This window comes from Amblyomma mixtum, chromosome 7, assembly GCF_055824585.1.
Source record: "Amblyomma mixtum isolate Tamu chromosome 7, ASM5582458v1, whole genome shotgun sequence".
Classification (NCBI taxonomy): Eukaryota; Metazoa; Arthropoda; class Arachnida; order Ixodida; family Ixodidae; genus Amblyomma; species Amblyomma mixtum.
The window spans coordinates 91,050,920-91,076,561 of NC_143018.1; the positions used below are offsets into that span (position 1 = coordinate 91,050,920).

The 25,642-nt window shown below is 47.0% G+C and overlaps 1 protein-coding gene and 1 pseudogene across 1 annotated transcript; both read right to left on the reverse strand.

Annotated features, from left to right (window-relative positions):
* Nucleotides 1-348: 348 nt before the first annotated feature.
* On the reverse strand, nt 349-16,302 carry Apt1 (Acyl-protein thioesterase 1). The gene is made up of 7 exons (XM_089553152.1): nt 16,090-16,302; nt 12,161-12,192; nt 11,850-11,915; nt 11,533-11,651; nt 9,391-9,566; nt 2,558-2,722; nt 349-717 (listed from the first exon to the last, which is right to left on the reverse strand). Exons 1-7 carry the CDS (start codon nt 16,159-16,161, stop codon nt 664-666), a joined length of 684 nt encoding a protein of 227 aa, XP_089409278.1. The 5' UTR covers nt 16,162-16,302; the 3' UTR covers nt 349-663.
* A 6,344-nt stretch (nt 16,303-22,646) lies between these two features.
* On the reverse strand, nt 22,647-25,237 carry LOC149336815 (uncharacterized; annotated as a pseudogene).
* Between the last annotated feature and the right edge of the window lie 405 nt (nt 25,238-25,642).

Sequence of the window (25,642 nt, forward strand, 5' to 3'; positions counted from 1 at the left end):
TCATTGAATTTGTTTTGTAGCTGCGCGTTCTGAGACACCCTGACCTAGCTTCAAAGAGTAGGGCACTGCCTCTTGAGTTATCATAGATAAATTCCTTCCTGGTCTGCCTTTTCCAGTATCGATAGTTTTGAATTAATCCAGCAGTGTCTACACTGCTGCCACCTGGTGGCAATAAGTTGCAATCACTCGGAGAATTTGTGAACGTAACCACTGGGTGCAAGTGGCAGGCTGTGCTGAAAAAAGAAAAAGTTCCATTTTATTTCATTTGAATTCTTTATATGTGCATGTGGTAGGTGAATGACACCAAAGCCCTAAGTATTTACTCGTGCCAATGAAAACAGCATGAGAAGCGTCGTCCCAACTCGTTTATTTTTCCTCTCACCAAGCCTAGCTGGCAAAAACACTAGGTGCAGTGTGCATTTGACAGCGCATCTACACTTTTTTTTTTCTTCCTCAAAGCATTCATACAAGAGAAGAGAGAGAGCTTGGAATGAACAAAATGAATGAAAACAAAAATATCGTGCTCGGACAGAAACAAAAACAGAGGCAGATGTCCTGACGCCAGGAGGAAGCAAGTCTCTCTCTGCGGGGCTTCGCTGTGCACGTACGGGTCTTCTCTGCTCTGTGCTGTCTTTTTTTTTTTTGTTGGCTTGACTTGACCTACTATGGCTTTGGTGGGAGCCTGGACTGTAGATAGGCGGCAACGTCTTTTGTCTCCTGCACAAAATCATTAGAACAAAGATGGTCGTCACTGTGTAAGTACAGGGTCAATCACACTTAGAGGGAACACGGCTCCGCGTGGCTGCGCATACGCGGAGCACTGCTGCAACCAAACCGGTGGCAAACCGGGTGCTAAAATACACGATACATTAAAAAATGTATTTCAGACACTGTCATTTTCAGCAAGCAATACCTAATACCGATGCAAAAAATAGAATCGAAGATACATGTACCGTCGATACTGCCCACGCCTGACACCTGGCTCTAATATCTTGCCAAGATGCCTGCAAGCATGCAATCTTTCTATTCCTTTGGCTTCTTTGTAACGTCTAATTAGTTGGCAGGCATGAACTGTTTCGTCAGTGAAAATCTGAGTGGCAGACAGGCAATGGCGAGGCTAAGAGGATCGGCACTGAGGGTAGCACATGCTGCACCTGAATCGCACAGAACGTAAATGAATCGGCGCAAGGGGATGATGAAAGGTGACCGCTTCTCTCCAGTGTTAACTAATCTGCCAACAACGAAGTGAACACGCAGATGAACACATTACTTCTACACTTTCACTGAACTTGGCAACGTTCATTGATGACAACGGTTCCTACTACTCCAGTCACAAATCACCTGAACAAGGCTGGTCAGTACGGTGCATGGATTTGTGAAGGTACTGGTGGCACATGGGCATAAAATGCACAATGAGCAAAGTTCCTGCTACCGGAAGAACAAGCGAGACAGTGCAAAGATGTTGCCTAGTTGGTGTCTGTTCATAGTAGACAACTGTGCTGCTGGACGGCGCTACAAGACTACTGGCACAGCAAAGTTGTGACAAACGACACATGAGACTAAGTACTTCGTCTTGTCTGTGTCGTTCATCAAACCACTGGTGTGCACAAAGTCTTCTAGTGTCTTCAAGCAGCGCAGCTGTGAAACAAATGTACCGTAAAAACCGGAATATAGGTCGGACTGATAGGTTGACCCTCCAACAAACCAATTCTAAAAATTAAAAAAACCTTTTTCAATGGCAAAAGTACCGAGACACATCCTTACCTTGAAACAAATGTGACTCAATAGGCTGCACAATGGTGACAGTATTTATTTTCATTTAGATGCTGCTCGTATGTACACCCGGCCAATTCTTGAACACAATTGCGCGACCATCAACCCGCGTGCTTGTCAGTGCCTTATTAATGGCGCTGAGCGGCGAAAATACGCACATGTGTACACATGTGCTTACTCTCTCTTCTTTTGCCGCTCTGTGATAAGGTGCTGACAAACACGCGAGGCAATGGTTGCGCGATAGTGTTAAAGAATTGGCTGGGTGTACAGTAGTACAGAGAAGGGCACGAAGTGCGCAAGCGTTGCTCTGAGTCATCAGAGTCGTCTGAACTCGAATTGGATGGCAATTGCTTGTCGCTGCCCACGTCCCCTAGAGCATCATCCTCTGTGCCGTCTAATGCATTGCTTATGCTGCATTTTCTTAAAGACTTGCGCACCATCTCTGCGGGGAGAATATTTACATGCCGACAACACCCAGCCACAAACCAAAATAACTTTGTGAAAATGGAAATGCAAATTGGCGGTGCCACAACGTCGCCATACCGCGCTGCTGCTGATGGTGATGGAGGCTGTTGACTTCAGTCGCCCATTGTTGCAAGACTTCCGTAGTTTTTCCGCTAATGAATGGTATATAAGACGGGGGTCAACTTTTTGCCATGGTTTTTTGAGAGAAAGTTCGACCTACATTCCGGTTTTTACGGTACTTAGGACAACAGTAAGCTCAGCGTGTTCCCTTGCATTCATACTTGCATGCAAGGCGCATGCCAGGCGCATGCTGACTGACCTCCTCGCACGAGGAGTGCCCCATGCCCTTGTACTGCCGGAAGGTGACGTCCCTGGCGAACTTCTTCAGCAGCTCCGAGGTGAGCTGACCCCAGTGGAGGGGCACCAGGTCATCGCTGTCCCCGTGGCACAGCAGGATGGGCGTCTCCTGGTTGCCCACCGCCGCCTGCAAAGTAGGCACCAACACTCTCTCATTCCATGTCCCTTGTGCACCGAGGACTCGGTCTAAAAATTAGGGGGTGCACTTTGTTGAACCAATGTGCGGTCAGGCGAAAGCGTTAAGAGTGGTGTTGCTGCTTGATTCACTGATGTCTGGTTAAGATGTTAACTAAGTGCACAATTGTTTGTGAATCTTTAATGCCCTCCACTACGGCGTCTCTCATAGCCTTAGTCGCTTTGGGACGCTAAACCCCATAAACCAGCCAACCAATCTTAAATGCTGGAGACACTGGAGGGTGTTTGGGAGGCACCCGTCTGATCTGACACCTTTCTGCAAACACTCTCCAGCGTCCTCGACAAGCAGAAATACATATGTGTTGGCAGGAAGTAGCGTAGCCATTAGCACGCTCGGCTGCCGAACGGAAGGATGGTGGTTCGAATCCCATCGTGCACAAAGATTTTTTTTTCTGGTCCGACTAGAAAAAGCGTGACATTTCTGCTGACAACCTTCTGTCGACAACGATGAGGCATTAAAGGCTTTCGCCTTAAAAACCTCTTGCACGGGCTTCACAAAGAGCCTGTGCCCTTTACTTGAACCTTGGGGTTACTGTAACCTACCTGTAGACCAGGACATACAATAGACCCCTTATGTGTGTTTTACGCTTATCTCTTTTGCCCACAAAGAGATGTTTTTCCCAACATATGGTATAACCAGTAACCGAAGTATGTAGTATTTGGCACAGAAAGTTCTGGCAGTAGATAGCAGTAGATAGCAGGACACAAAACTAAGCTTTCCAATCAGTCTCTATACTGAACCCATCATGTTCCCCTTTTCATTCTTTTCTTCTTCATTTCCCATGGCAGCCCTTGCAAGTGACAAATGGGTCACCAAGCTGATCTCGCTCTCCTTTCCTGACACAGCTGGCTCACATCTGCCCGAGCAATGCTCGCAGAGCAGCGGAAACTGCCTGTCGAGAGACTAGGCACACGCACAGCTGTGCACTCAACCTGCGCGAGTAGACCGAGCAGCCACTGCTGTCCGATTAAGAAAGAATAAATAAAGAGCAAAAGGACACGCGTGAGCGCACCATGCTCTTGCGGATAATAAGTGCAGCTATTTCACAGTCGGCTCCGCCTGGCATTTTCTGAGGCAAAAAGCGGAAATTTTCTCCCACAACTTTGCAGGGTCATTCGGGAACACCGGCTTTCTTGGTTGCAGTAACAGCTGCAGCGACATCCGATCCGCTGCAGCACAGCATAAACAAGGCCAGCTGAAGTGGACAGAGTGTAGAGCGACTGTATGCATCCTAGTCGGCCTGGTCTGCTTTTTGAATTTCTATTCATGCAGACAGCTCTGATAAAGAAGGAAAGGTGTTTATCTATTTGCTTATTCAAAATGCCCCTGAATGCCCTTCGGTGATGGTCCAAAAGATAAGTATGTCCGAGGAGTAACAATAGATTTTTCACAAAAAGATAGATTATTACGATGCCAGAAGCAAAGACAAATGTGAACAAAATATGTGTAAGACAGCACAAACTGTAAAATACTGAGCATCGGCAGTGCATTCACATGCACTGTGCAAACCAATGCATATCGTTCACTATGTTCCCATAGTGCATGGAAAATAAATTGATTACACATTGATAAGCACATGTTTCTGTAGAAACACGATTCAGTGGGGAGACACTACAATGGTAAGGTATCACAATTACAAATTCAATTCTACAATGGCTGCTATCGATTTAACAAGGTGGCACACCATTTTGCAAATTACACGATCCCCAAAGCAATTTAAATTTACTCTTGGGTTGTACTTAATAAGGTTCACCACTAATGAGCGCAAGTCCTTTAGATCATTACTGTTCAGAAATAAAGATCTATACACCAAAACAATAGCCCCCTACAGGCATAAACTTTGTCCTGTGAACACCCGTTGAGGCAATGAAGGTTAGTTAACGAACACAGCCAAGCTACAAAACACTCGCCAGCACGAGATAATGTGACACCACGGAGACTGCTCGGGCCAAACAGACACTGCAATGGCTTTGTGACATGCAACAAGATGAACCTATGTGCGGATGATGCTCTACATGATAACTAGGCCAGCAGCACATGTCATTACGAAGTTGCTGCTGTCATGACATTCCTTTCACAAGCCACCCTGGTGGCTTTTGAAAGGTGCTTAGGAAGTCTGTGTGTCATGGCTTTTGTTCCTGCCTAACATGAATGCTGAAAAGAGCCTACAAATGCACAGCCCCTTAAAAAAAAAGAAAGAAAAGTAATGCAATAATGATGACTGGCAGCAGAGCGAAACTGTTTGCTACAAGTAATTATACCAAAATAAAGTATGTGAAGGAAAAGTATGGGTTGAAGCATGTTCAATTTCATGCGCTTGGGGAACCCAATGAGCACTCCAAGGAACTCGAGGGTTCCAAGGAACCCAGCTTGAGTATCTTCGCTTTAGAACAACTGAACGATTTATGCATAATAAAACTGGCACTCATTCTTAAAGCACCAAGCGTGTTCCCTGTTCTACAAAATGCGATGCAGTCACATTTTTAAAAATAAAAGCACTGCTGACGCCATGAGACCTCTTTACTGGTCACTAGAGATAGCGATGAAAGGGTATTGACAGAAAATCAGGCACATGGAGATGCCGGAGTAGTTCAAACTATGCACGTCATGATGCTTTGTTCCAATAAATCTATTGATAGTACCTACATATAAACACGGTGAGAGGATATTGACTCAAAAGTATATCCTGCGACAAATAGCTTAATATAGTGAAATGGGATTACTCAACACGCAGCGTGATGCCTGTGAGCTGTTGCAACACTCAATAAGGACTCCTGAACCCAGAGGTCCGTCACCCTGTCATGTGGCTGGCAGCTACATTTCTAAAGACACACACTAACATCACAGAATTGTATGTGACCTTTGCGATCAACAACAACAACTTTCATGTTGCCTCAAAATGGGGAGGATGCAATCGTGCTAAAGCTTGTGCAGTTTCCTCCCTGCTCTACCCTCTTCCTATAACTTGCCACTCACAGAGGCAACACTGAAGCAATTACCGTAACTGTTTGAATGGAATGAGTTTTTTTTTTACTGAGAATAGGAGTCCAAATTCACCCCTGGAATTACAACAGCACATTACACAGAGGTGGATTATACTGTGTTTACTTGCATGTTGGCTGATGTGCCATATAGGTCGACCCCAAACTTTAGAAAACAATAAAAAAAAAAAAGTTGGAATACCTAAATGGTTGACCAACGGAAGCTATGAGCCTTAAACATTAAACTAAGGCTACCGTATGGAGTATTACATATTGGAGAAATGGCGATGCAGTGAAAAACTCATCATCGGAGGTGGCTTACTTACATACCGAACTGAATTCAACGCTTGTTTTCGAAGAAAGTGTGACAGAATGTGCGAGATGTAAAGGCCTTCTTTTTATTCTATTTAAGTTCGGCAGACACTCTCAACATCCACTGCACCGCCGATGTCATTCAGCAGTGATCCGCTTCGGGCGTATGAAAAATCATGGCTTTGCTAGAGTGCATAAACTGGTGCTCTCGCTGCTTTTCTCGGTAACGGTATTTGAAGCACCCAATGGCTACATCGAACTCGCGTGGTATTGTGCAAATTTTTAGCAGCTCCACGCAAAAGACAGCACTTCATTTAAATGCTGCCGAGAACAGTCACCGCTGTTCGTTTGGCATGACTTGCCGCAGAGTGACTGGGAGAAGGTTCATCTTTACGACGAAGCCCGTGGCCTCCAAAGCGCACAGTCGACACGGAGGCAGCATGGTGGGACTCTGTGCTTATCTTTGCATCGGTATTATCCGAGAATCTTCAACCCGGCTTTCTGGATAAAGTGGGCGTGTTGCGACGGTGGTAGCATATTCTGTACTTTGTTGAAACTTGAAAGTGGCATCGCCTTTCTCGTGAGACGAGGCCAGGAGAACCACTTTTTGAAGTACCGTATTTATTCGAATCTAGGCCGATAGTTTTTTCAAAAAAACGAGATGTAGAACTCTTATGTCGGCTTAGATTCGAGGATTTCGTTTCGAGGTTTCGTATTCGTAAAATACGAATAAATGTAGCACGCAGGTGGCGCCCCCACAAAACGCCAACGAAAGACAGCACTTTAGCCGTTGCTATCCGTAGCCGATACTGATCAAAGCACACATGAGCACTGGCTGCCATTTTGGCCTTGTTCTGTTCTCGTGCGGTGGCGTGAGCACATTCACAGCAGTGAAGTTTTCGTGCGTGGTTTTTATCACCAACACCATGGCACCAAACAGGCGGTGCCATTATAGTGCCGCCTTCAAGCGGAAAGTTATACTCGCTGCAGAGCAGTCGTCAAATCTTCAAGCCGGACGGGACTTCGGCGGCTGATCCCGGGCTGGCGTTGCATATGTCTCCTCGCCCAAACGCCAGCCCGGGATCAGCCTGAGCGGGTTCCTGGCAATAAATGTCGTTTGCGTGCTGTACCTCTTGTTCGCAGTTGTTTTTTCGGCCGGCCTACAATCGAGGTAAGTTTTTTTTTTTTCTGTGGCCTTCAACTTTCGGGTCTCGGCTTAGAATCGTGGCCGGCCTAGATTCGAGTAAATACGGTACTGTTGTCCATAAATTTCCATCCAATTCTCAGTACTATACTGCGGCCCCGTTCCTTGCGTTACATTCGTGCACCCTTATTTTCTTTTTCCTGTTCGCATCCGCAAAAACGACAATCGCATTACAATTGCGGTTGGTCAAATGTTTAGGGGAATCCCTCAAGTTGGAGTAAATTTTGTAATAAGGGAGCAATTACTCATTGACATCCACCCGAGTGCATCCATACAAAGGAAAGCTATACAGCTTTCTCAGAAACTTCGAAGTTAAAGAAAAATTCGTCCTGGTCCGGGGTTTGAACCCGGGACCTGAGCTAACTGGAACGGCAAGCTTATGGTAGGGCGACAGCGAATTGATCAATAACTCGAAGTGGGAACTGTGTTGGTCAACTATTTAGGGGAATCCCCAAAGGTGGAGTGGTCCCGGGTTCGAAACCCGGACCAGGACGAATTTTTCTTTAACTGCGAAGTTTCTGAGAAAGCTGTATAGCTCTCCTTTGTAGCCGTATGGCTGCGCTCGGGTGGATTTCAATGAGTAATCACTCTCTTATTACAATTGTGGTTACGCGACACTCCGGTAAATTTGGTGTTTTAAGGCTCATTGTTTGTTCGGGCGCCAATTTTGGGAGGAGGGTCGGCTCCTCACCGTAGTTTCCTGGCCATCTTTCCCAGACCCCGATGGGGAGGGTGGTTCGGGTTCGGAAGCGGAGGAGGAAGCGGAAGGGGCGACTTCCGTACTCTCTTCCTCTCCGTGCACGCGGTCCGCCGGACTGGGCGGCTCCAAGTCCTCAGCCGTCGCGCCCTTTTTGGGTGGCGCCGCTTTGCGCGGTATGAACTGCCGTCGCCTCGTTCGGCTGTGGCCAGGACGGTCTAGGTCGGTTAAGTTAACCTCTGACCCCATCGACGACTGATGCGGCGGTGATCTGGCCCCACGCGGCACGACCTCAGCTGACAGTGGCGCGCCTTTCTGCATAGACGAGAGGCGATGTTGCGCCTTTTGAGTCCCTGTTTCCCTCTAAATTGAAGTAGCCGAAGATTTGGCTCTGCTTTGTGGCGAATTTCCCGAGATTTGTGGCAGTGAGACGAGTGCGCTTTTGCTAACAGTGAGTAATTTCAATCACCTGGAGCTTATCAATGTACACCGACATCGCATAATGCATGGGCGTCTTAACATAATAAAATGCGACATGTGGCTGCGTATTTATAAGATGGATTTCACCTTGACTGGGTAAACTAACGGGTCTCTTGGTCCCGAATGAAAAAAAAAAAAAAAGAAACATTTTGCATATTTACTTACAACCCAGAAATGCACTGTGCCAAATGTTACACGCTCAGATGATTAAACGAGGCCACTAGCAATGGAAGAATGCGCGCGTTACAGCCTGCTTAGCTGGTAGGTTTCATATTTTCACGAAGTATTCGCCAAGAGTTCAGTCCTAGCAACACTGGGGAATGCGTATAGCACCATGCACCTTTGTAAGAACTGCTCTGACCTGAGCTCCCTCTTTCAGTAATGCTTCCGCCGCTATTCCGAAGTCACGCCTCTTTGTGCAAATGTAGAATCGGGAGCATTCTGCTTTTTTTCCCACAAAACACTGTATGACGGCATTCCTATATTCCTGTGAGCTCATTTTAAATGGCAAAATTTTTTAAATACTGCGTGAATTTCACTTGACGTGTACACGATGGAGCCTATTAGCAAGTGAAATGTTCCAATGCAGTGGTTTGGGTTTGGTTTGGTTTGGTTTATGGGGTTTAACGTCCCAATGTGACTCAGGCTATGAGGGAGGCCGTAGTGAAGGGCTCCGGAAATTTCGACCACCTGGGGTTCTTTAACGTGCACTGACATCGCACAGCACACGGGCCTCTAGAATTTATCCTCCAAAGAAATTCCGCCGCCGCGGCCGGGATCGAACCCGTGTGTTTCGGGTCAGCAGCTGAGCGCCATAACCACTGAGCCACCGCGGCGGCCCCAATGGAGTGGATACTATAAGCGCCATCCTAAGCTGTGAGAATCTGTGACAAGCGAAACAAGAGGTGCGGGAACAGAGACTGACCGCCGGGAACTGCTTGAACAGGGGCAGCCAGCAGCTCAGGCCCAGGATGCCGGCCAGGGGCTTGGGGTAGCGCAGGCCCGAGTAGAGTGCCAGGGCCCCGCCCATGCTGAAGCCGCCCAGTACAATGCGGTCCGAGGAAATGCCCGCCTTCTCCTCATCGGCTATCAGCCTGTGGACTGGTAATGCCACAGGGGCAGAGACAGAGAACAAAACCAAATTTCATGCGCTTCCTTGCAGTGTCTGATAAAGCGGTAAGCAAGAGCCTGAATGTCACGAGATGTCTGTCATCACTAGGGCCCGGAAATTTAGGCGCTAAGGAACCCCGAAATAGGCAGGCATCTAGGCTCTAAAAAACATTGAAATAGGCGCTATAAAGCAAAAATAGGAGCTTTGAATAATACTTTTTATTCATAAGCGCAAGATTTGCCAGTCAAGCACGGAGCGTACGCATTCCTCAACTGAAGCAATAAAGCGCATTCTCAGGTTTTCGAACTTGAAGCGCCTTCGGTTTTCGCTAAGCATAGCTTTGTACTTTCTTCGCATGAACATCGCATGAACTTAGTGGCGCGAACCTAAAACATGAGAGTTGGTGAAGGCTAAGGCCTTCAGGTGATGTGGCCGTATCGTCTCCGTGTAGAAAGCCTCTGATTTGGTAGATTGTTTCTAGCCATCTATTTTTTTCTACCAATTGTTGCATCTCCGTAGAAGCAGTAGCGCCCTTTCCTTCCAGTCGCCGAAGTGCTGCTGGTACTTCTTCCACTACCTTCAACGATTTATCTATTGAGAGCCCAGCCTTTTCCAACTTTCTCATCCTTTCCGTCAATGTTGAGAAGTTTGTTCGTTACACTGCGTTCCAGTTACAATTCGAGAAAAACGTTCGGTGAGACCCGCGCCTTTTGTGCGTGCATCGGCGCGCTTTTCACCATACATAGACACAATGTCTCAAAATTGAAAAACTTCACCGAAGACCAAAGTGCCGGATTTAGGCATTTATAGGCAAAAAGTGCGGTTAAATAGGTAGTATTTCCTAAAAAATGACAAAAAGGCAGGCAAGTGCAAAAATCCCCTGTTTAGGCATTTATAGGCATGCTTAGGCAAATGCCTAAATTTCCGGGCCCTAGTCATCACCATGGTGCTATCACCAGAGCAAGGTGTATGATCACACTCCCAAAAGAGTGCCATGCATGTAGCTGTAACAGAAATCCAATTTCCCTCTCCTTAAATTCAGTGGCATCCCGTAATTTCAGTGGCATGTGTCGCCTAATTGTTTTGACATTCACTGATGTTGAGCCTGCAGTTATATGGTTGGCTACCACCCTCACAGACAACAACTACTATTTCGAGACTCTTCTGAGGGTAGAAAGTGTAAAGTGCCTCAGTACAGGGTGTTTCGGATTTGTCTACACCACTCCAGAGCCACTCAACAAGCAAAAAAAAATTGAGTGACTCAGATTCACAGTGAACCCTCCTCTGCAAAACCAGCCAAACAGGCATACATGGGCCACGGAAATGGACTCAAATCCTGCAGCTGTTGGGCATCACTTTCATAGTATTGCAGCATACTCCTTGTGTACTTTAGACAAGTCTGATGTGCCCTGCACTCAAGAGGTACCTGTAACAGCAACCTGGAAGAAGCTTGCTGTGTCATCTATCAATGACTCACTGAATCCTGTTGTCAACCTGGGCTATAATCACACTGCACAATCGCTGCTGATGTAAGGATTCCATCTCTTCATCCCTCACGCCACTATCAAAATGAAAGTGTGCGTCAGACTAGAGCTATGCACAGCTTCAAAGAACAACTTAGTTACGAGGTGTGGTAACATAGCCGGACAGGGAACAAACAAATTGTGTTCCCTGTTTCAATACCAAGACTTCTTGGAAGACACCAAAAAGCACAGCTGAATGAAAGGGTGATCACTGGTAAAGTTCTAACAAGGTGTACTTATCATACTACACCGTGCTGAATACTGTTTCGTCGCACAAAACCAAGACATGCCTTTCAAGCATTCTGCACTACTATTTCCTTTGTAATGCATTCAGCAAGCACTACAACCCGAAGGTATTTTCCTGCCTTCAGCATCCACTAGCTCAGACTGCTCCCAAGCATCCCTATGCTTACAAGCAGTCATGACAACCTACTTCCTTCGGCAGCAGATTTGATGCCACTCTCATCCTCCCTGCCGTTTGGGTCCAGGGAGCAGAGGTCGAACCATGCAGTCATTCTCATGCCTCCATTCAGCGTGACAGGAATGACTGGCCTGCAAAACGGTGGGCCACACACTATTACCTGAATGCTTCGCAACAAATGAAAACCAGCGGTAATCGCAGTTCTATGCACTACACTCCGACAGTCTATATGCTGGTGTCTTACATGCAACTAGAAAACTAACAAAGTCCGTCAATACTTGCAGATAATGCTACGGCAAGAGCGGAAAGAGAACTTTGGCAATACTCACGCTGTGGGGCATATGTACTTGACATGTGGCTGACGTATTGCTTCGAATACGGATGACCAGCCCAACCTGCATAGTTTGAAAGACAAACATGCATTAGTGCACTCTCTAAAACTCCCTAAAGGTGTCACTATACAAGCACATAAATGAAAAAAGGAGTAAAAATAAGGTTCAAGCATATTTCTTTATGCAAGAAAACCACTTTGGCGATTAGGTGAAAATAAACAGCAATGAAAGCAATGGACCTTTGGAAATAAATTATGAATGCCTAAACTTAACCATCAGTACTAAGAGATGCCTGTAACGCCTCTTACCCTGTATCTCCCAGGCCATGAAGAAAGATAACCTGAAACAGCACAGAAGTATCGATGTTTGAGCATTAGCATTTACACCACTACTGTTATAGACCTTATGCGAAATGCACTGCCATCTAGCGGTCGCCGCGCGCGATCCGCCATGTTGGAGGATAGCCGCCGGATTCACAGCACGTACTGGTACACGCTCGTCGCGCGCGCTCGAGTTTCACCGTCCTCAGTATGCGCACATACTGCTTAGTGCCTTGCTGTACGCAGAAGGGTCACAAAGACGCCCGGGGAAAAAAAGGCAAGAGGGCTTGATTTGAGAGCATTTCTATTTTTGGACTGCGATCCCCGACATCGGCGACACAAATGTTGCAGTACCGTCGCTACATGTCGAGACGTCGCGAAACACATTTCGTTATCGCCATGTAGCAAATGAAATTAGGAATAAGCTTCGTAGGCACGAAGAAAATATCACACAAAAGTAGTTTTTCTCCTGCAATTGCCCGTGAAGTGCTGCGATTATCGGCCTCGCAAGAGAGTAATCGTGATCAGCTGTTCAGTGGTACGGGTCGCGCTTTGTGAGAACCATGGCTCCTAGCGTTATCCGCCGCAGCGGTTACACGCGTTAGTTTTTAGTGCGAATATTTGTTTCGACGGAAACACCAGCAAGGGTCTAGTGCCCGTGGCACGGAACGTTTGTGCACTGCTAGTCAGTTAATCGTTTCTGTTAGACCAGGGAAAGGTGCCTATTTTGTGGAGCGACGGCTTGATTGCATGTAGCGATTTCACTTAACCGACCGGTTTCCACGAAACCTTGTGTTGTGTAAAAAAAAAAGAAAGGACCGTAAGGGAAGCCGCTCAAGCGGTACCATATAGTTCCAACTAATAGCGGGAATGGATAACGCATGTAGAATCCTCCAAAAATCTCAGTGCACAACGGCTTGCTTGTCATGGTAAAGCCATAGACACTGCTGCATTCACGGGCTACGTGTTTTTAACGGCGATAGTCCAAGAATGGTAAACAGTTGTGTAGTGGGGTCGTGCGAGGACCTAGGGGTCTATGTGCCCGGTAATAAAAATAACATGTTTTCTTTCTTTGCCTAGGGCACTAGGGCAAACTAGGGGCTCTGGGCGCTAGAGCACTAGGGCAAACAAACAAATGCTGTATGAACTTTTCAAGGAAAATGAAGAGCGTCGCATGTTGACAGGCCACTTTTTCCGACACTGCCAACATGAGCGTGAAGTTTACTATCGTTCGCTTTCGGTGTCGATGCAACACACAGAAAACGCTACCACAACAGCAGCAATTCAAGCGGCATGCCCGTTCGCAAAAAGTATCCAATCAAATAAAAACTGACTCAAACTAGACTGAAATGCGCACATTTTTAGCCGTAAACGAAAATTACACTTGCTTCGTACATTTCTTGGTGTTCAGCGCCGGAAAACTGGCGTAGGACTCCGTGAAAAACTTGTATCTCCGTACCCGGTGGCGTTCGGAAAGTGTTTTGGACGCGTAGTAAGTGTCTGCGAAGTCGCTTGGAAACTTGGGCAGCAGAAACAGGTCGACTGACCATTAAGTCATGTTTACAGGCTCAAGTGACAGGAAATAAGATTTTCGAGCCAGCACAGCAGTAAGGAAGCTAACGCAGGGCACGCCTAAATCCAGAGAGCAGAGGCGAAATGAGCTTCAGTCATCCTCCAACATGGCGGATTTCCGCTGGTTCTTCTTTTCTCCGATAGATGGCAGCAATTTTGCATAAGGTCTATTGTATTCTGTTTACTTCTGTCCAATCAACCATGAACACCCATTCTATTATGTGTGCCAGGATTGAAATGAGAATGTTTACATTACAGCTAAGTGTGCATGTTTCATGGACAGTAAAATTTTAACACTCAGAGCTCAAACACCTGAAGTACAATGCACGGCATAGACCCATAGTAGGTGCTGGAATGCCCATGCTATGTACGTACCAGAGACATTCAATCTGATAAGTGTTAAATCATTTTATTGCATTTAGCAGAGGTCTGCACTGCTCTAGCAGCCCTACACTAGCTGTACAAACATTTCTGTAAGGATACATGTAAACTTTACTGTTTTTTTTCTGTACAACCCCAGTTATTTGCCTGACTGATTGACTATCATATCGCGTGTTGCGTAAATCAGAGAAAATCGGAAAAAAATTCTCTCGGCTTAACCGCGCGTTTGTTCGGGCTCAAATTTCGCACAGAGGTTGCATTTGGTGGTCAGTTTTGTTTTATACTACATTTAGGTGGGGTACTTGCCTGATTCAGTCAGAATTATTTGGAAATCCCCATCGTATGTGGCGACGACGATCCAAAACTGAAAGACATCGCAGCAATGGTACCCGTGGCGCCATCTCGCACCCACCGGAGAAACCCAGCTGTGCTAAGTTGGTGAGCAAATTATCTTTGCTTGGTGCTCTCTGCTGCGAAGCAGCGCGAGACATCACCGAAAATGCGAGCGTACAGCGATCAAGAGAAGGCCATGGCCGTGACTTGGCTATGCGTATAGTGAACTAGAATACTATCGCTATGCGCATGGCTATGCGAGTCCAACTCCTCCCCACCGCCCTCCCCGGTGGAGAGCTCGTTTCTCCGGTGGCTGCGAGATGGCGCCACGCGTACCATTGCTGCGAAGTCTTTCGATTTTGGTTCTCCGTCGCCACAGACGATGGGGATTTCCAAATAATTCTGCCCGAATCAGGCAAGTACCCCACCTGAATGTAGTATAAAACAAAACTGACCACTAAATGCAACCTCTGTGCGAAATATGAGCCCGAACAAACGCGCGGTTAAGCCGAGAGAATTTTTTTTCGATTTTCTCTGATTTGCGCAACAGTCGGTATAACTTCTACCAAGGGACTGCTGGTTAGCATTTTTTTTGCTGTGAGGCTAATAAATAGTTCATTTCAGTCTGTCATCTAACTCAAACATAAACTAAGTGATATATTAGCCCTGATTTAAAAGATGAAGTAATATCACCTTCAGTTTACACTTATTGGTCAGGGAGTAATCACAGCCTAAACTAAGACGTTAAACCCCGTAAACCTAAACCTAAACTAAGACGAGGTCAACGTAACGAAACTGCTTTTCTAGGGTCAAGATGCTTGTGCCTGCTATTGGACTCCGCTCCGCAGCAAGTATTAGCACCGAAACTCAGTACCTGCTTTAAATACCGCTTTTTTCTTCCGCACAGCTTTCAGCTCGGCACCAAGATTCTTCCAGCAGAGCACGCTAATTACTCCTGTTTATCGGGTGTTTTCAAGCTGAATTATTACACCCTTTGTTTTTTAAACATGCAGCGCCAGACATCGGTCTAGCACTCCACATCGTGGTTTCCGGAAGCCGACCCGAACTACATATATGGTGACGACGGCGCGTGCAAACTGAATTAAGCTAAGCGCGGTCGTCCCACAACGGCTGGCCGGCATGGACCTACGGCATGATTTAGAAATGTGCCTCGACAACAAGCGGCGAAAGACCGCTTCGTCATTCGTGACTACACCTCCCCACCGCTCACAAATGCGGCCTCGTATCGATCTTGGCAGGATGCTATTTTCGACACGCGCTTCCTGTATTTCAAAGCGCACCACGTAACGGGTGACGTGACATGGTTCGGTGGGCAATCGCTGCATTTCATACGCCAAAGGCCGATCTTCGACAATCAGCGAAACTGTTCTGAAATGTTTCTTCGGCAGGTTTTTAAATGAAAGTTTAAAGCCGAGGATCGCGCTATACCGGCTATAATCACACCACTCGTAAATGATATCCATAAAGCGGCAAACGAAGCGGACAGGTAACCAGTAACGACGCTTGAGGCCGAACTTCCACTGAATTGAGCGGCGACGACGGTCAAGCCGTAATGAGCTAGTACGATACAATAATATCGATGTAGAGTCACCGGCATAAGCCTAACTCACAGTAGCGGTGTGTTTGGCAGTGGCGGCCACGATCACTGGGGACTGCATGGCGGACGCCGTATTTCCTCCCATAAACAGGAGAAGCCTCCGATGGAGAAAGGTAGGACGCGCTCGCTCAAGCCAGGTTCAACGAAGCCGGCACACACATGTAGCAGGCACAGATCCAGCCTTGACGAACACCTCCGCGACCTCAGCGCATCTGGCGGACGCTGTCGCAAATGAGCTACAAATGCATCTGCCTCCGAGATCTCCGTTACAACAATTTTTAATTTCGGAGGCCATGATTGCTCTCGGGCTAATTCGTCTAAAGGCAGAATAACGGCTTAATAGCATAAAAGCTTGCGTTAACGAGTTCATATATGGTGCCACGATCTGGGCTCGTACAAAATTCTGCAGCAAACGTTTCAGCACTCACGCACACGTGTAATTTCTCCGGTTCCTGGCGATTGTGACCGGTTAGTACAGTTACGCGCAGTACTCTAGTTGGCAGGCAAAAACAAAAATTGGGCAAAAACGGGTGGCTTTCTCTTCAGACAAGAATTCCACGGGAGGCAGCGCTTTCTTATGCCACGTGACATGGCGGATGACGCGCGTGATTTGAATGGAGCGAAGGTTGTCACATTCGAAGACTGGCTCCCTGAATTTCACGAAGGACTCCATGATCACATATCATGATCTCACCAATCATTTTAAACAAGAGAGGAGAACTACCCCCCTCCGGACAAAAGCCTGACTAAAGAACAAGGGGTTACGTGGCGTCGTCTACAGACGAGGTCGATTCGCACCTCATCACTCCTCGCGCACATTTATCCGGATCTACCGACTGTTGCGCAAATCAGAGAAAATCGAAAAAAAAATTCTCTCGGCTTAACCGCGCGTTAGTTCGGGCTCAAATTTCGCACAGAGGTTGCATTTGGTGGTCAGTTTTGTTTTATACTATATTTAGGTGAGGTACTTGCCTGATTCAGTCATAATTATCAGCCAACTACGATCATATTCTGCGGGATTGCAAAATAGAGCCATCTCCGGGTGATCTAGTTACCGCTCCTTCTCTCGAGCGATGGGAGACCGTGCTAGCTAGCTCTGACCCCAGTACGCAAGTTCTAGCGGTGGAGCGGGCTAAAGTCGTCGAGGGCTATGTACTCTCGACCTCTTAACGCGACCTGTTACCAAGCTCTTTCTGGCGAATAAAATGTTTTACAATCAATCGAACAGTGGTGACGCAGCGTCTACGATGGCGGCGAAGCAGCGGCGAAAAGTTTTCTTTGCGCAATTCGTTGCAGCTTCTTTCGTTTCAGCCATAGCTACACTCAAGTTCGGTAGCGTATCAACAATGGCCTCTTTTGCACCATGCATCGGTGCGAAACGACTGAACAGGAAGAAGTAGGAATCTATATATCAATTTCACCGCTCCAATTCCAAACGTCATAATACGCCGTAACCATTCCGCTTACTATTTTTTGCCTCTTCTTTGCAACGTAGTACCTCAGGTACAAGGTCGGAAGCAGACGTCTCGTACATTTTGAATTGCTTTTAGTCTACGTCAGTGGAAATACGGTTGGTTACCTTACTGGAACCCGTAATGAGAGATTGCTGGTGTCAACATTTTTAAAAACACATAGCAGCTGCTGTTGGAACGCTGACCTACGTTTCAACGTTATGCATAACAACGACACGTAGAATGACAAGGCATATGAGCAATTCATCTCAAGTTAAATCACCTCGAACTCAAGTCCTAGCTGTTTCCCAGATGCCTAGTTTACGTATACAGCCTTTCCTTGGGTCGCCATTTTTATTTCACATAACTGCGCTGACGCTTTGGCATACGCCTCCTGTCAGTTCTTGGGTGTCGGTTTTGATTGTGTCAGGTTTTTTGTGCATATATTTTATGTGCAGTAATAACCACTCCAACTGGTCTACTCAATGTGTTGATGTGTTTTGTAACTTGAGCTATCATGCTTTTATGAATTTTATGTAAATGTATACCACTCCTGCTTGGGCGCTCAGCCTGCAGTATGTTCAATATAAAATAAATAAATAAATAAATAAATAAATAAATAAATAAAAACCACAAAATAAAGAACTCGCAGAGCAAAGCTATCAGGTTAGAGCTAAAGTTCTTTCCATCACTTCGGGCTGCCTTAAACAAACTGGAGTTCAATTTATGCCTTATTTATTTTTTGGACATGTGCTATTCTCCGTAACTTTGTCACGCGCTGAAGTGGAGAGAAAGGACGCTGATCGTTATCAGGAAACGCAAGTTTGTCACTTATCCTTAAGCGCGACAATTTTGAACGGACGAATTTTTATCTTTGTTCTGTCTTTCTCGTCCCCGCAGTTGTGGCGCGACGGGCGCTGCAAGTTGTCATCTGCCTGATCCGGTTCGGACAGGAAGTTGTGCGCGCCAAGTCTCTGGCTGCCTCCTGGCAGTCCCGTCTTCGCGGAAAGTTCGCACCGGGGAGCCTGTTTCCGCGCCTGTTGAGCGTCCCCAACATGCCTCGCATGGCGCGATTAGTGACTTTAGACACCTTTAGCATACCGTGTACCGTGTTCCCGTTACCGGTACCGGAGCACCGGGAGCTCGCACGCAGCCAAATGAGCATGCGAAAATCTCCCAGACGTCGCCAGATGGCGCCACGTACCGGGCAGCTACGCGCGCGCCTGCAGCATCGGGACCAATCAGCGCCTGCTCACCGGCGGTAGGCGGGCTCCCGGTACTTCGGTAACAGTACGCGGTATGCTAAAGGTGTCTATTGGCTGCACTCTGTTTCGTGCGGGGATTAGTTGTCGGTCGCTGGATCTAGTGACACGGGCTTGCATGAAAAATAGAAATTGGACATTTTAAGAGTACTTTACATGTTTGCCATTACTATTTCTGCGTATACGGAAATATATCTTTATAGCACTATGTGTGCGAGTGTCTCTCTCCTGATTCTATGGCGTTGTTCGTATTCGGCGGATTATTTTTCTTTTTTTTTGGGGGGGGGGGGGCGGCGTGAAACAAGAATATGCTGAAATCTGGCTTGGCTCTAAGGACCAAGATTTGGTAGGCTGCTGTGAATGCGGCATAGGTTAACGCGTGATGCAAATGGGCCTGAGATATGCAGACAGAACAGTGGCAGTCGTTGCATTGCTGGGTGGTGGTCGGGGCCAGGTAAGGGAGGTCTGTTTCTATACGGAAGGACGCAGATAAGTTTGAAGGGTGCCTCATTCTTCACTGCCTTTGTTTTGTGCCCATAGCTTACATAGCTCATTTTTCTGAAACGACATGAGATTTTAGAAAGCAGAGCTAAAAGCAGTGAAGGAAGAAATGTTTTCGAGCTGTGAGGCGAGGCATCATTGGGTACTAGAAATTTTATGGTGGCCTTACTGTTTGCTGTGCAACTTGATTCGTACTTGCGTATAGCCTGATAACAAAAGTGTAGCTGAGCGAAAGTCTTCCTAGCGCTCCTTTGGAGGAGGATAATTTTCATTTTATAGGAAAGATAAAAACCTTCCCGGGAGGGCTTCTCGGTTCAAGATCTTCTGTCCAAGAGTGCCCAGGTGAGCGCCGGGTTTAGGTCTTATAACGTAACCCTTTCTTATCTTGTACTTCTTCCCGTGCTTTTCTGTTGTAAACTTGCACCGATTACCGCAGATGCTGAATGCGAATATTGCAGGAATGCACGCGCTTGTTTTCTCCTATAGAAGAACAGTAGATTGGGCGTGTTGGTGTTCCATGGCGAAAGTACATATAAACAGCGCTAAACGACAGGACTAGAAGAGGAGTAGACACCGTCGGACCGTGTTCTTTGGAACACGGTCCGACCAACCCTTCCGAAAGGCACAAAAAGAACACCAGCAGAAGGAAAGCTGTTGGTCCTCGGGGACGTTGTTTTGGACTCTAGGCACGAGAAGACATTGCGCCTTGGACCTAAGTTCTGCCTCGACCCTGGCCTGAGAACCGTTGAAAAGTTGGCCTTCGCCCATAACGTGTCATCCAAGGTTCAGCCTGAGGACAGACCAAGGTGTGTATCGGAGTGTGCTGATGCCGTAGCCAGTAGTAAGTGCCTTAAAAAGCGTGACTGTAGGTTACGGTCGTTGGTGTCAGCGCCGTGTTTGTCTACTCCTCTTCTAGTCCTGTCGTTTAGCGCTGTTTATATGTACTTTCTCCTATAGACCAGGACCTCTTCGGATCGTCGAGCACTTCCGCATCTCATAATTCGTGTCGGGATTCGACCCGACATAACTTGCACATAAAAGGCACCTGCGGCATTGAGGAGCGGTTAGAACAAGAGGAACATGCAGCTCATACCGCTGCTGAGGACATTGCAATAGAACTAACGAAGCCAGTGAACTCTACAAGAACGGATATCCAGCTGTAAGAGCCAGCGCGTGCAGACAAAGCACAGGAGGAGCAACTCGGAGCTGTTGTGTGCGTTTCGTCTTTTTTTTTTTAGTGTTCATTTCTGTGCACGCCACTTTCTCTTGAAATGAACCCAATGAAACCGCACTTCATTTCACAGGTGGATTTTTTGAACTCTTGTACGAGAAAGCCTCATGGCGCGTACGTGATTTGGCGTCTCCCAGATGCCTGAAACATAAACAAAAAATTTACCGATTTTTCCACATGTCCTCATTTTTACCGCTGCCATTACGACGTAATCAGTGAGTAGAGTGAAAAGCTTGGTGAACTGCAGGCACACAATGCTTCATTCTGAACTGCAATGATGCCTTCGATTTCGCGTGTTAAGACTTGTACTATTGCAGCAATTAGACTAGGAAGGGGAAGAATGATCTGCGGCAAATTATTTCTGCATTTGCGCCACCGTGGTGGCTCAGTGGTTTTGGTACTAGGCTACTGACCCGAAAGACGCGGGTTCGATCCCGGCCGCGGCAGTCGCATTTCGCCCGCGCACTGTGCGATGTCGGTGCACGTTAAAGAACCCCGGTTGGTCGAAATTACCCGGAGCCCTGCCCTACGGCTTCCCTCATAGCCTCAGTCGCTTTGGGACGTTAAACCTCATAAACCAAACCAAACCATTTCTAAATTCGCCATCGCGTATGCCCTGCAAGTTTTTGATGCGGAAAAAGTAATGACTGTTAACGTGATATGAATATCAAGAAGATAAACAAAAAGCTATCTACGAATGAAAATAATAGGTGCGGGCGGTTTCTATTGTCTTTTCAGGGAATCCATCATCTCGGTTTTGAAGTAGAAATTAGCTGATGTAGTATCCAATCCCCTTCAAACTATGTACACGTTTGCTTTTGTTTTATGGGGTTTAACTTCCCAACGCAACAAAGGCTATGAGGGACACCGCAGTGGAGAGCGCCGGAGATGCGGACCATGTCCACTGACATCGTACAGCACACGGGCATCTAGAATTTCGCCTCCATCGAAATGCGATGGCCGCGGCCGGGATCGAGCCCGCGTCTTTCGGGTAAGCAGCTGAGCACCATAAGCACTGAACTACCGCGGCGGCTTGTTCACGTTTCATTTGCACATCTTCCTTAACACCTCTCCTCCCCACGAGGCCCTCATTTGCGAGAGCCCCTGGATGAAACAGCAAAATACTCTAGTGTTCCACTCTGATATACTACGTCAACAAACGACACAAAGTCATTCACGCAGATATCGCTGGAACAGAAACATTCTGGATGTTTTACAACAACTTTCAGCGTGATACCCTGATTCCGATTGGATCCCGGCCGCGGAGGTCTAATTTCGGTGCAGGCGAAGTTCTAGAGGCCCGCGTACTGTGCGATGTCAGCGCACGTTAAAGAACCCCAGGTGGTCGAAATTTCCGGAGCCCTCCACTACGGCGTCCCTTATAGCCTGAGTGGCTTGGGGACGTTAAATCCCCATAAACCTAAACCTATAACATACCCTGATTCTGTAACCAAGTGCGAAGGAAACGGGTGATCCATTCCAGCACAAAAGGTATGTTTGTTACCTCGTGCGCCGTCTGTAACCCTCACAGTTGTTTACGAATGAGCGTTGAGCTTCCTGGGCGTCCGTTCGATTTCAGGGAGGTCGATCTCGTTGACATGGAGCATCGAGTAGAACACTAAAGAAGTCACGGTCGCAAAAAAATTGGCGGGGGCTTAGCTTTGGTTAAAGCCTGGTAGGAAGCTAAAGCAGGTGTTTTAGATGGATGGATGGATAGGAGCGCCCCCTTTGAAACGGGATGGTGGCAAATGCCACCATGCTCAGCTTTTCTTCTTTATTTTTTTGTTTACTGTGTTGGCAATTCTCATTAAGAATCGCCACCATCTTTACCTACTGTTTTATACGGTCTTATACTGCATATGCAGCGCCTCTAGTGGGAAGAGCGCGGCGCGCCGTGCCAAGCGGCCGCCGTTACCCGACGAGCGGAGTTGGTAGCTCGTCTCTCGCTCCTGGTATGACGTCACGCCATAACGTCACTAGCGCCTCTAGCGGGAGGAGCGCGGCGCGCCGAGCCAAGCGGCCGCCTTTACCCGACGAGCGGAGTTGGTAGCTCGTCTCTCGCTCCTGGTATGACGTCACGCCATAACGTCACTAGCGCCTCTAGCGGGAGGGGCGCGGACGTCACAGGGATGGGGCCTCACCGGTTTTTCCGAGGAGCATGCATGTTTCTTTTTTACTGCGCGAGGATATGAGGCGGCAGCACAGTTGGCTGCAAAAGATTGTTTTTACTCAAGTTGAGACATCAGTGGAGAGATTTACAGGTACAAAACATTTATTTACATTTCGATTATTGTAACACTGTTCTTGATGCGGAATAATATATACATTTAAAAGTCACCAGCAACAAACAAACAAACAAACAACCTTTCACTTCCTTGAAAGCGTTGCAGCTTTTCTTTCCTTAGCCTTAGCATTTGCATCGGCTACATCATCGTTGAGCTTGCGGCAGAAGTTTTTGAGCAGAATGTTAGTACTGCTCCACAAAACATGCTTCAACAGAAGCTCAACTGTGTGCCCATCTTCGCAGGTGTCAAAATCTGATGACTCTTGATCTGCAAGCAGTTGTAATGTGAGTTCGGTGACTAGACGGCGCTGGTTCGGGCTCCTCAAGAACTCCGCTTTCTTGGACACTTGTTCAACAACAACATAGTTGTGGGTTACAGCATTTACAGCAAACAACGCTGGGAAAATGAGGCCACCTCGGTCTATATCTTTCACCAAGTGATAGTACTTTTGAGCTGCAGAGACAGTGATAGTCTTGCCGACTGTCAATGCTGCCCGACATTTCATGCAGTTTAATTTCTTAAGAGTCGCGTAGACTGCATATCCTGCCACGTACACCAGGACGGGGATAATGTCTTGTATTTTTGACAAGGCATCTCTCGTAACTACAACGTTGCAGTTAGGATGCGGTGTTTCTATCTGCTTTCGCAGATCTTCCCATTGCTCATCGAAGGAGCTATTCGTTCCGCAAGCACTTGCGATTGTGGGCAAAGTATTTTGCAGCCGTAATTTAGTTTCGCTCTCGTAAACTTGCCTAATAGAAACATGATATTGGGAGCCAGCAAGTTGCCTGTATTTCCCGAAGCGGTCCTCTAAGCTGTCCGTCTGGAACTTGCCGAGCAGGACGTATGAAAGCTGCAGTTCATCGAAGCAATACCGGCTGACTTCAACCAGTGCATGGGTTGTTTGATGCAGAGAAGCATGGGTTTCCTTTGTGAGCACCCCGCTGTCCAGATTCTTCTCTTTCCAAGAATCAAGCCAGTCCAAAATTTTGTAGAGGAAAGCCACCTTGATGTCATCCTCCGAAGGAAAAACTGGCTCTTGAAATCGGTCATTCAGTCGTTTTCCCTTCCATGGGGTTTTAACATTCACAACCTTCTACCACTTCGCTATAACTTCAATGAAACTCGCTGTATCTTCAGGAAAGAGCAAGCTGTGTTTTTCTCCAAGAGAACGAAGCGCTGGTGGCAGGGAGTCATTAAAAATCTGCAAGGCGAACTTCACATTCTGCCGCTCAAGGCTAGACGGGTACAAGGCTTTTTTAGAGAGCGAGTAACCGTACCTCAAAAGCTGATCACTCTCCAGCTTGTAAGCTTCTCTGATTGTAGCAAACGATGCTGTGCGCATGCGTGGAGGCTAGTTGGAATTTTCATTGAAGTCAGGAAAATAAAAGCATAGTTGGTCGTTTTTTTGGTTGAGCCAATTATTTCGGATGCATTTGAGTATATGCACTGGATCAATTACAAAAAAGAGAGGTCTCGATGGGTCAGAGGGGTGCGGATATAAAATTGCATTTGTTGGCGGCGTTGTAAACTGAGACATTGCCTTTCTGTTCACAGAATGATTGTCACTGATTACACATAAAACTCTGTAGCCCACATATCACATCTTTCAGTAAATTGTGCAGAAACTCCCCATCGGCTTTGTGCACTGGCACAATGTGGGCCACTTCCTTGAAAGGGCATGCGACGCTCTGTATCATGAAGACGAAAGCACTGGTAGTGACTTCCGATGAATTCAGTGCTGCACCCTTTGTAATCAAAATAAGGTTTAATATGGACTTCATCGACCATCAAGGTAACGAAGCGCTGGCGATCATCGAGTTCCGAGATCCTCTTTGTAACATAATTTAGGAACGTCGGACCATGATGTTCCAGTCTTGGGTTCATACCAAATGACGAACATATCGACCGAATGGTCATAGGGTGGGGCAGGGTGACATATCCATAGCTGCGGATGGTGATACCGTAAAAATAATGCAGCAATAAACCATGAATTCAACGGAGTACCGTCTCCTCTCCTTCTTCAAAAAAAGCAGGTTCAGCTGCTCGCTCAGGAATTCTATTGCTTTGGCTTTGTCGTCGGCTGGTGTCGTGGAAAACTTGTTCAGCAGCAGACGAATAGTGTCGCCGATGTCTTCGTTTGCATCGCCAGAATTTGAATTTAGGCCCTTGTCCCAATTCTCAACGTTTTGGAAGAGTTCTATTATTTCTCTTTTGCTTCTGGCTGCACTCGGAATAGGCAAGTTAGGGCCCAGTCTTGTGAGCGGCTTCTTCACAAAGAACAATGTGATACTGAGGTCTGATTTTATTACAATTGAATATTTAATCCATGGAGCTTCGTCCTCTATGCAAGGTCCCTTAAGGTGGTGATTTTGTCCGCTTCCTCGGCATTGCGAAATGTCTGAATTGACTCAGAAATTCCTCTTTGCATTGAAGCCGCTTCCAGGCGTGTTCGCTTCGCCTCTGGCTCCTCTCTTAAAAGGGACACTGAGGAGAGCACTATTAATATTTTTTTTCATAGTAAAATTCGATAGTTCGGCATGTCATGGCTTTGTTGCCACTTGGCCGGCAGCGAAAGATGCATTTATTTCTAAGAAATTTGAATTCGAAGTTGAAAAAGTTTTTCCCGCCGCTCTGATTCAAACTTGGGATTCGTCTATGACGACACAGGACTAAGAGACGTGAAACATGACGTGCACATGACGTAACGCAGACTCCGTGATTTCTGGCTGCCAGCAGTGCGGCCTAGCAGCAGCCGAACAGAAAGCTACCGCCGGCCGCACGTTGAAGGCATCTATCGGCTATTGCGGCCGTCGCTACAGTCGCTTCGATTACG

Bases quoted from the DNA above. Each gene is read 5' to 3' on its own strand.
- Apt1 (XM_089553152.1), bottom strand. From the start codon at position 16,161: ATGGGAGGAAATACGGCGTCCGCCATGCAGTCCCCAGTGATCGTGGCC. The intron at 12,193-16,089 runs GTGAGTTAGGCT...GTGCTGTTTCAG, and splicing joins CTGCCAAACACACCGCTACT to GTTATCTTTCTTCATGGCCT. The intron at 11,916-12,160 runs GTAAGAGGCGTT...CAAACTATGCAG, and splicing joins CATGGCCTGGGAGATACAGG to GTTGGGCTGGTCATCCGTAT.